We start from the raw sequence: 11,586 nt of genomic DNA on the forward strand, positions 1-11,586 counted from the left end.
TTTATCCAGAATTGGATTTCATAAAAAACACTATTTCAAGGTTCTGCTTTTCATTAAAAACCCATAAACCAACAAAATGACAGTGATCTGTGGAAAATAAGTTATATCCTTTTGATTCTTGTGATCTGAACCTATTTTAAAGCTGTTGTGTAAGAATTAAAAATGAAAAACATTTGTGGACATAAAACAGTCATTACTAACTGCACATTCAGTTCAGAAGAGCTGTAAACTGTGACAAAATAATTTAATGCAAAACTGCTTCTTTCTACAGCCTGACGCACAGTCGTAACAATGATATATCCTTGTAGCTTGATTACATTTTTCAGAATCACTCCCTCTAAGCAGCATGAAATAAAATCCCCAGTAACAACTTCGTTTAAATCTACGTTTAACATGAAAGTGCTTCCATCTAGTGGCCAAAAGCATACATTGCAGTATTGTTACCGCAATAAAATATTTCCAAATGCCAGCAGGAGCTGAAAACTAATCAGCAACTATAAGCAACAAGGAAGAAAAAATGTTTACTCATTGTGATCACTTAATCTCCTTCTTGGAATCCTTGCAAATGAGGTACAGTAGGCCTACAGATGGCACACCGGATTGTTCTGCTACTGTACAGCTTTGCTATATCCAAGGAGGTACATTTCCTATGCAAATACCACCATAGATTATATAATGTACTAAAAGCGGGTGTGAAATCCTCTAAAACAAACTGTGCCGCTTTCGAATTAGGGCCTCAAGACTTTGGCAGGAAGTGGAAATTCGCAAAGTTTCCCTCCGTTTTAGGGGGGGCCCAACCCTTCCTCTGTGTCAGATCTGTATCTGCAGGGAATGGAGCAACAGGGGAGAAAACAATGCCATACTGATAATCTCTGGGTGGTTCCTGCTTTAAACCACAAATGCAATGTTGGTGTTGGCACCAGTAGAGAGCAATCACTCTTTAAAGAGCTTTCAAGAGAACACTCAGGCTGTTTATACTCTCATATGTGCACCTTAAGGTCAAACCTGGTGTGTCCTGAGCAGCCATGTATCCTGCAAAAGTTCACATAGCAGTCCCTTAAAAAAGACACCACGATCCCCCACACAATCTGTCATCTCAGTTTTCCATTAACAGCGGATCCTGATGCTGGGGTGTAAGGCGCTGATGTATTGTTTTGCCGTAGGGACGCCGCCTGTTCCGACACAGAAGGAATGGTTGGCAGGTGATTCATCACGTCATCTGCAGGGTCGCTCAGCTGGTCGCTCAGGTGATCCCGGTCAATGATGTTGGTGGTCTCAGAGTCCAGCTCCCGAACTTTTTCTTGGTAGAATCTCTGCCTGAAGCGTCTCACCTGGGGGAGCTCGCAACACGTCTCCATCACCACCAGGACGCACACCAAGCCCAGCAGCAAGTAGGCTGGGAAAGCAAACACAAAGACAAGCACAATGAGAGCATGAGGAAATAAAACCCAACACAGGGTGACTAGCAAGATTAAATGAAGGCTTGGTCTGCAAATTAAAGGGTGTAGCACGTAGCAGTCTTTGCTTTGCATAGTCTTCTCAATCAGTGAAGCCAGAATGGCAAACGGTGAAAATGAAAATGCATTTTAAATCCAGTTAAAGGATGATATGTTCTTCTTTAAATTCCTTTAAAGTGGTTGTAATCGGTATTTTTATACTAACATTCTATCAAATGTCAGTGTGTCTGTGTCCTCGTAATGATGAGCCAACAGAGAATTACACCTGAATCTGCAGCTCCAGTTGGATTAATGAGATTTATAGCAAGTGTCAGCTCAGTATTTATTTGTCCACCTGTTTTTGCTCATTCTCGGACACAGCAGTAAGACATTTTTAGCTCTAAAACCCACCGAAAAACAGACACAGCTCACAAACAGCTGGTAAACATGCAGCCAATGACGCACATACTTTTTTCAGTTGTTGATAACAGAGCTAGAAGGGAGTGGATGTTGAACCTGCATTTGCCATCTAGCCAGAGCCAACTTCCACCATAACTGCTGGATGTGCAAATGAGTGTCTTTGTGCACACACATGCTTGGTTTTATGACCTGATACCTGCAAAACTATAATGTGGTTTAGAGTGTTAGCATACTAACATGCTAATATAAAAGATTATAAAGATTATACCTGGTGAATAATAGCATGGTAGTATTGTCACTGTGGCTATATTAGCCTGCTGTTTAGCCACATGCAACTAATGGTATGCAACTAATGGCTGCTGTCTTTAGCTACTTAAAGTTCCTCTCTGGTTGTTAATTTAACCCCTAAACACTCATTTTCGTGTATTAAAGTTACATTATCAGAAGTTTTTTCATTGAAAATAATCCCTCCCTGTCTTTACATGACCTGTATGTAACTGTACACAGTTGTTTATTCTTGACTGTATGGATTTGTGGAGTTACCATCTTCATCTTTACCCACCCCACCCTACTGCTGAAGCTCTACCACATCAGCTCACCTTCATCTTTGCTCGAAAACTATAAAATTATTCTACACCACACAATACCAAGTTGTGATGCTAGAGTAATTTAGCCATACATGTTTGAAACAGAAACCAATTCTGAAGAAGATTAATGATACGGAAAGCCACGTCATAAAAGTTGACAGAACTGGTTTCGTGAGTTTGTTACATATGAAATTCAAGAAATCGGAATATGTGTCTTTGACAGAGTCATTGGATGGCAGAAATACTCTGCCTTCCAATGAAGACACAGTACACTGCCTGGCCAAAAAAAAGTCACCACCTGGATTTAACTAAGCAAATAGGTAAGAGTCTTCCAGTGGATAATATACTGCAGTGATAAAAACGTTTCAGCTGCAACAACTTCTTTAACCCTAGCTGATGCTAGAATCCTGAATGGATTCTAGGCTCCAGTGGGATGTGCTGGAGAAGACTTTGTCCGACTCTCCCATCATCAGTATAAGATCTTGGTGAAGAATGAATGCACCTCTAGACAGAAATATTTGCTGTGACATTGCAGAATCTTATCAAAACAATGCTACAGAGAATCAGTGTCATAGTCAAAGCTAAAGGCAGTCCAAACTTTTTTTGGCCGCACAGTGTATGTTGACTGGTTATTTTGCTCATGATTTGGCATTGACCATATAAGAACCACTATACGAACATGTTAACAAGGTATAATAAAAATGTAAATTTTCAGCCCAGAAGGAGTCTTCAAGTTTTCACTTAAAAAAAAAGCCAGTCACTCACCTGTAATGGCCAGTCTGTACAGCTGTGGGTGTGGGTTGGCCTCTTTACTATGAGTTTCTCCAGGGACATAATCCCCGAGGCCAATGGTCGTCAGAGAGATGAAACAGAAATACAGAGACTCTAGAAAGTTCCAGTCTGACTCCAGGGTGACAAAGATGCACGCAGGAACAATGAAGAACAGGAGAGTCAGGAGGATGGCGAGGCAGGTGGCGTGAATGACAGCCAGTTTCGACCTGTCCACAGCCCATCGCCGGTGGAAGTAGGACACCGGACGCCGAGAGACCAGGACCATGAGCCTCTGCACCACAGCAGAGAGGAAGAAGAGGGTGACTGGGATGCCAAAGAGGGTGTAGAAGATGCAGAAGGCCTTCCCTCCGTCGGAGAGTGGAACAGTGTGGCCATAGCCTGAAAACATAGCAAAACATACAGCACTGCATCAAGTACAGAGGTATAATCAGAGGGATTTTCTCCAGGAATACTTGTGAAAAACAATAATTAGAAAGAAGGAAAGGAAGACAGAGACTCCATCAAAAGCAACATGTCTTTTAATGAAAAACAATTTCAACCCAAGACTTAAAGCTGAACATAAATTATAGGATGTGTCACTGAATTAATTACTGATTTTGGTTAACATTAACATGCTGTTTAAGGTAACCTTGTGCAAACTTTTGTATGTTTTTACTAAGGGCCAGAGGGTTCTATGGAGGTATTAAACAGCTCCTTTCAGCAGAAGTAATGTGTGTTTATGTGCATGAAGCTTTAGCAGCATAAGCTCTCATTAAAACCCACAACAGCTACTGAAAAACATCTCCAAACTTGCTACTAGGTATTGAATAGCAGGAAATGCAACGGCCAACCTGGCAACATGCTAATAGAGTCAAAATAAAACAATCTAAAGGTTTCCTGGACCATCAGCTTGTCTTTTGTCTTTTATTTAGCAGCTAAGTCACCACCATGACCAATGGAATTTAAGAAGGTTCATTCTCATCTTCACCCTCACCCCAACCAGTCGAGGCAGATAGCTGCCCTCTCTGCGCCTGGTTCTGCAGAAGGTTTCTCCCTGCTTAAAGAGAGCTTTCTTCTCTACAGGATCACTAATATGCTGGTTGTGTTTTCTGTGCATACCTTTGTAGAGTCTGCTTTTAATTTTTAAAATGAGTCATGTAATTTGGTAAAGTATATAATATTGTAGGGAGTCGAGCTTATGTGTATCACATATATTATTATAGGGCAGCCCTATTCAATTAGCGGCCCGCGGGCCACATGCGGCCCGAAAGCAACCCTCGAGTGGCCCTAAAGCAACTGCCGAGTGATTGGGACTTGGGTCCGAGAAAAACAGAAAAACATCTTTCAGTAACACTGAAAAGTTCTTACAAAAATTCCAACATTATTGCAAACATTGAATGCAACACTTACCGTAACCTAGCAACTAACCCACAATGCCTTGCGTTGAGGAGACGCGTTTGAAAAGTTAACATTAGCAGTTCTATACAGGCGAAAATAGCAGCATGTCTTTTTCTATCCTGAAACGACAAATCGGCGAGGAAAACCGTCGGTTTAATCCTGCGTGGACTGACAAGTATTTATTTATTTACCACCAAGTCCGAACGCCAAACCAATGCGTTTACTCTGCAACGAGTGCTTTGCAGCGCTGAAAGATTATCATGTCCGAAGACACCACGTTGGAAAAACATGCCGCGTTTCGGACAAACTTTCCCGAGGGATGTCATGAGAGAGCGGCTATAATTCAGAGTTTGACTGCATCTTACAATCGGAGCTGTACTACAATGAAGCGGACCTGCACAGCCCAGGAAAGGGCCACGAAAAAGAGGCTGTTCACAGACTCAGAAACTGTGAAGGACTGCATGTTGGCTGTCGTGGATGAAGTTTTAACGGACGATAAAGTTAAGACGAGTGTGACATTTGCTATCAAACAGGTCTGACACGTCAAACATTCTCGCCACAGATGTCTTCGAGACATGGTAAGTGCAACAAAGCAGCGTGCTGTAGCAGACACTAAAGGTAGTTTTATGTATTTATGTGACTATTTTCTGGTCACTTATTAGAAGTTTAATATTTAAGAAAGACATTTTGTTTTGACAGTTATTTCACTTAGTTGCACTTTATTATGCACTTTGATGTCAGCTTTATTTCGTTTCAAAGGGATAGTAACTATCACTGTGCCTACTGTTTATTTTTTTTGATTATATGCACTGAAGATGTGACTGTCTCAGATGAGACCAAATATGGACAGGGACAAACTCTGTTTTTTGTTATTTCAAAAGAAGAAAAATGTCTCAAGTTCTGAAAAGTTACTGTTAAGCAAGTTACTTTTTAATGCACTTTGAGATGTGACCAAAACAAAAGATGGTGTTTCTAATCTACACTTAGTTTTTATGTTCATATGCACCTTAACCTGTGCTTATATTTACCTATCAAAATGTGTTGAAGTTGTGTGTTTGAAATGTAAAATTTAAAGAAGCAATATTTCAGCACAGGTTTAGTTTAAGTCCTACTCTTCTAATGTGTTTATGTCCTTTTGGATGTGGCAGTATGTTCATAAACATCCAGTGTGTTTGTTATCTTATCTGTTTGTGTTTATTTTAAATGGTAAACTTTGCTCACTGTCTGCTAAAAACGTCCGGCCCAGCTCATGTTCTTAGTCTGAAAATCCGTCCCGAGTCAATTTTTAATTGAATAGCCCTGTTATAGGGTCTTAGCTTTAACAGTCAAATTATTCTGGCTAATTTGCACTGTAGCGATGGTATTTTAGACTTAATTATTAATTAATTACTTAAACTTGTTCGGTAAATACACAGTGTCATTTTAGTTTCTCAACTGAAGAACCCTCTGTTTCAATAGCTGTTGCTTTATACAAATAATGATGACTTTATTTTAAGGTAACTTAATTGAAAAACTTAAAAAATAAACAATAGCAAAACAGACCACTCACAAGAGACATTTGCAACTTTTGACAAAGCTGTAAAAAGGCTTAGCTTAAAAAAAAACAAAAAAAAACAAAAAAAAAAACAAAGAGTCATAGGCGAAAAAGCAGGGGAACTACTGCTCTTGTGGATCATTTCTGGAATAATCAATGGAAAATCTGGATCAAAATCCACTGTTACCTTACTGACCCGCATAGATGCATGCTTCCAGACAATTTGAAAACTGCAAGTATTCATGAATGATACCAAGATTTCTAACTGAGTTATCACCAAACACTGTGGTTGAAAATAATAATAATAATAATAATAATAATAATAATAATAATATACGGGCAGGAATGTTATTTTAACAACCTGGCAACCCAAAACTTGCTCTGATTAATGACTTGTACCTACCTGATACATACAACACTGGTAAATGATAAACTCTTCCTCATCTCAAAGGTGTTTGGCTTATTGTTATTTCATTGAAATGTTTGACCATTACAGTGTAAAATGATGTATATGCAGAGCTTGAGAGCTGATATTCTGTGATAATATGCTGATGAGTTAAAGTTTCTGTGTTCTAACCTTAAACTGGAGTTACAGATGTAAGCACATCTATCACTAGAAAGACAATAATGGTGGAAGATTCAACTTAAACAAGGGTGATACTTGAATTTTAAACATCTGGGGTATTTTTTGTATTTCTTACATATGTCTGGAGGGAATCAAACTATAAAGGTATTTGTTAGAGGGAAGGGAACTTTCTATCAAGTGTGGAAAAGCAAAAAAGTGGAATCTACGCGGATTATTACAGACATTTGCTATTTACATCACACTTTATGGATTTATTTTTGAACACCTGTCTTACCTGTAGTGGTCAACACGGTGCTGGTGAAGAACAAGGAGGACACAAAGTCCCAGTTGCGCCCAGTGTCGTTTCCCAGGACAGACACTCCATAGTTACTGGCCTCCAAGGCGCGGGCCAGCAGCTCCTCCAGACGCGCGTCGGACACGCAGGGGCTTTCGGTCAGGAAGTCCTGCCGGGCCTCTTTCAGCTCCTCCCGAAGCTCCTGCTCGTAGGGCAGCTCTGTGGCGGAGAAAACACCGGCACCGACGATCAAGTAAAGAATGTAACAGACAACCAGCAGGGCGAAATTCAGCCCCGACCGGTGCGTCTCCGCGAAGCGAGCGCACCAGCCTCCTCCTGGGCAGCCGCGCACCATCACACGGGTGGATTAATTCGACAAATACACTCAGTTTCGTCCAGAAAGCTTGTTTTTCATGTAATAACCTAAGCTGTGTCCTCTCTGTGTTGATGGACTCGTCTTCCTCATTCCTCTGATCAGAGGAAGCGGGTAGAGATGACGTCGCTCTCTCACCTCACCAGGTGTGTTGGTTGGGTGTTTTTCTACCTGCACTTTCCTCAAGAACCGGTTCAACAAGTTTTTGTGCTTTCAGCCAATACGAATGATTTTTATCCCCCTGAGCATCGGGTGGAGTTTCTTTGGAGACCCAGATTTTCAACTACACGACCTCACTTGGATTTTTGCATTTTTTAACAGAATGGAAGAACAAGAACAAAACAATAAAAACTAAACAGCACAAATAAGATTTTTAAGGAATATTTGCTGCAATGATTTCCCTCTATCTGTTGTGGAGCAAGAATGGAGAAGGGTACCGACAAAAACTAATATTTTCAGCTGAACTAAAGACAGACTGTGATTTTTCTGCTCACATGTTGTGTTGTTGTAAACTTCCTCTTTCAAATAAATATCCTCCTAACCCCCTGGAAACCAGTGTTTGTCCTGTTTTTGTGTTGCTCCTCTGTGACCCTAGACAGCCGGGTCCTAATGTTTTTTGAGCAACACACCATACTATGACGTTTTTACAATGATGGTTCTACTATGGAACCAGTTTGACATGTTCAGGTGTTCTTTGTGTGAAAACTCAGAGACTTCAGGGATCAGAAGGTGGTTTTCAACTTTCTTTGTTAACTTTCTGCTTCAACTTTAAATTTCCTTGACTAACCCCGCCCTCTGGACTTCCAGGAAGCTGTGTTCCTATTGGCTGTCCAGGTGGCTGCTTGGTGTTATCAGGAACACCTGAGCAGCTCAGTGTCTTCCTGCTTTATTTAACTGCAGACAAACATTTCCTCTGTTTCTCTTCACCATTGAACCGGGTTTGGCTCCGTTGCTTCAGTTTGTTCTTTAGGCGTTTGCTTGCAGCTTCCAGCAGTAAAATCGTCTTTAATGTGTTTCTTGGTGTGTTTTAGGGCTTTGTACTGGACAGTTGTCTTGGTAAATGTGTTTTTTTAGCCACAGTTGGCACATGGTGCTAATGTGTGCAGTGATTAGTGGATTTGGTACAGCTGAGCTGTGTCTTTATCTTGGCTGTAGTGAGTCTTCAGAGGTTTCTGGTCAGACACATTCTGTATTCTTGTTTGAGAACCAGCGTTGGTTGTCCAGAAGGTAAGAGTTCCTGTCCCGATTCTCTGTTCTCAGAGGTTCTCTGGTAGGCTGCAGGAGACTTTAGTGTTTGGGTTGTGCTAGTTTGGTTTTTGTATGGTTTCATTTGGACGACTATCTTGAGGCCCCTCCATGTGGTTTAGTGAGGTTTTCTGGAACAGTTCTACAAAGCAACCTGCAGCAGAAGAGACCAGACTTTAGAGCAGCAGAAACATTGTCAGCAGTTTGAGCAGGAGAAGGTGAGCTTCAGAGTAGAAATGAGACAGAAACCTTCTTGACCCGTGTGGTGAGGTCCTGTACCAAGAGTTTGAGCAGGTTGTGAAGAGTCTGTAGTTCTTTGGTCTGAAAGCACAAGAAGAGTCGACTCATTAAAGGAGAAAACAGGAGATATTGTTGGTTCTTCTGTCGCTCTGCAGTTTCCAGTTTCCTTAGACTGAATATCAAGTTTAGATTTTAAATGATTTTCCATGTGAGCCCAAGAAGACTTCAATAAAATCCCTCCATCCTCTGAACACAACAGATTTTATTACCATGTTAAATCTTTTTTTAAAAAATGTTTTGGAGTTTTAATCATATTTTTTTCTCTTTGCTTGTTTAGTTTTGTCATCTGTGTGAAAGGTGCTAAACAAATAAAGTTGAATTGATAAACTGAATAATTGACTAACTCATGATTGTGACAACAGAAGTATTTTCATTGTGATTTAAGGATTAATTTCATTTTTAAGGTTGGGGTTAAAATCTTGACAGAAAAATAAGATTAAAGAAATAAACTAAATAGCAAAAAAGCAATTAAATCAAAGGGGAAAAAATTTAATACAATAAAAATTTAAAAGAAATGTTTTTGTTTAAAAGTATTTTTTCTATGACATTAAACTGACAAAATATTGAATGAGATATTCAAACACGATACAAAACATGTAAGTATGAAATTAAACAAAATTTTTAAAATAAAATTATTAAAAATTGCAGAGAAAATATTTTACATAATTAAACACTTAAAAAATACTTGTCATTTAATTGTATTTAATGTTTAACTTCATTAAACCGACAAAATATTGAATGAGATAATTAAACACGATACAAAACATGTAAGTATGAAATTAAACGAAGTTTTTAAAATAAATTTTTTAAAAATTACAGAGAAAATATTTTACATAATTAAACATTTAAAAAATACTTTTTAAACAAGAATAACAAACATTTAAAAAATACTAAACATTTAATTAGATTATTAAGCCTTTAAAAAGACAAAACATTTCATTAAAAAATTCAATGTTTAATTAGAAAATTAAATCTTAAAGACAATAAAACTTTAAATAGGAATTAAACAAAAAATACAATGAAGCATTTAAAAAGAAAATTAAAGATTAAAAAGTGGTAAAACATTTAAAAAGAAAAAACATTAAAGATTTAATCGAAAAATTAAATATTTGGAAAGAAACAAAAAATCCAAACAAGCCGATAAAATATTTGAAAAACAAACATTAAAAAGACAAAACATTTCTAAATCAAATCAGACATTAGAAAAGAATAAAAGGTGAGAAAAGAGCAAAACTAAACATTTAAGAAGAATCAAACTAAAGACAAAACATTTGAAAAGACACCAGTTAAACTTTAGAATATCAAATTAAACAGAAGAGACAATAAAATGATCAAAAAGAGCAAAACCAGATAAAGGTCTTATAGTGTTTTCTAGTCTGAAATGAAAACATCAAGTTGTTTCTTCAAACATTTCCTCTTTCTATGTTCTTGGTTTGATTGTGGACAGATTTACTAAGAACTCATTTCAGAAAACTGCTTTCCAGATAAAGTCTGCTAGAGGTTGAAGGTATGGATCAAACTAATGTTACCTTCTGATTTCCACAACTTTATTGTTCAGTAAAGAGAATCAAAGTTTGTTCAGGATTTCTAAAAAACCCACAGGTGAAGGTCTGAGAAGAACTCAGATGGATGGTCTAAATGTGAAATCAAGACTCATGGTCACAAGTTTTAAGGCTTCTGTTAACCAGAAAGTTCAAACTAACAGAGAAGTACTGAGAAACTTTTGAAACTTTAGTCCTCAGACTGTCGAAAGGTTCAAACTAACAGAGAAGTACTGAGAAACCTTTAAGATTTCAGTCCTCAGACTGTCTGAAGGTTAAAACTAACAGAGAACTACTCAGGAACTTAGAAGATATCAGTCCTTGGACTGTCTGAAAGTTAAATCTAACAGAGAACTACTGTGGGACTTAGAAAATTTCAGCCCTCAGACTGTCTGAAGGTTCAAACTAACAGAGAACTACTGTGGGACTTAGAAAAATCAGCCCTCAGACTGTCTGAAAGTTCAATCTAACAGAGATCTACTGTGGGACTTCGAAAATTTCAGCCCTCAGACTGTGTGAAAGCTCAGGTCCTGAGGACTCGGGAGGTGTGGAGGCTTTAGAAAGTCTTGGAACTGAGGGTTCCACCCTCCAGCACAAAGGCTGAAGTCCCACCTCCTGAGAAAAACGGTCGAGTCGAGACTCGAGTAAAAAAAAAACTCGAAAACGACAAAAAATAGATGATAAATGCGCAAAAAAAAGAAGAATTAGTATCTGAGCGAGTAGCTCAGGGGGATAAGAAGAGAGTCTGCGGACTGGAAGGTCGCAGGTTCAAGACCCGCCAGCGGCCTTTTTCTTTCTTTGTCTTTGTCAGGATTTTGAGAAAACTTAAGAAGTGTCTGGTCTTGAACCAGCGACCTGCAACTCCATAGGCAAATCCTTAACTCACTGAGCTACAGATCAGATAAAATGAAATAAATTCGTCGTCCCTTTGGCATCGTAGTTTCTGTGTGACCACATGGGTGGAGCCAAGGCGGAGTCTAGGTGGAGTCAGGGCGGAGAGTAGGCGGGGAGGTGGGTGGGGGGAGTAGGCGGGGAGGCCACCCCCCCCCTCCCCCCCTACTCTCCGCCCTGACTCCCCCCACGGCCCACCACACCTTCCCCCGCCCGACGAGTTTTTCGAG

General features: G+C 39.2%; 1 protein-coding gene across 1 annotated transcript; it reads right to left on the reverse strand.

The window, feature by feature from the left end:
- Positions 1-225: 225 nt before the first annotated feature.
- LOC111568277 (potassium channel subfamily K member 1-like) lies at positions 226-7,852 on the reverse strand. The gene is made up of 3 exons (XM_023269857.3): positions 7,007-7,852; positions 3,209-3,613; positions 226-1,396 (listed from the first exon to the last, which is right to left on the reverse strand). Exons 1-3 carry the CDS (start codon positions 7,359-7,361, stop codon positions 1,092-1,094), a joined length of 1,065 nt encoding a protein of 354 aa, XP_023125625.2. The 5' UTR covers positions 7,362-7,852; the 3' UTR covers positions 226-1,091.
- Between the last annotated feature and the right edge of the window lie 3,734 nt (positions 7,853-11,586).

Source organism: Amphiprion ocellaris, chromosome 18, assembly GCF_022539595.1.
Source record: "Amphiprion ocellaris isolate individual 3 ecotype Okinawa chromosome 18, ASM2253959v1, whole genome shotgun sequence".
NCBI lineage: Eukaryota > Metazoa > Chordata > Actinopteri > Pomacentridae > Amphiprion > Amphiprion ocellaris.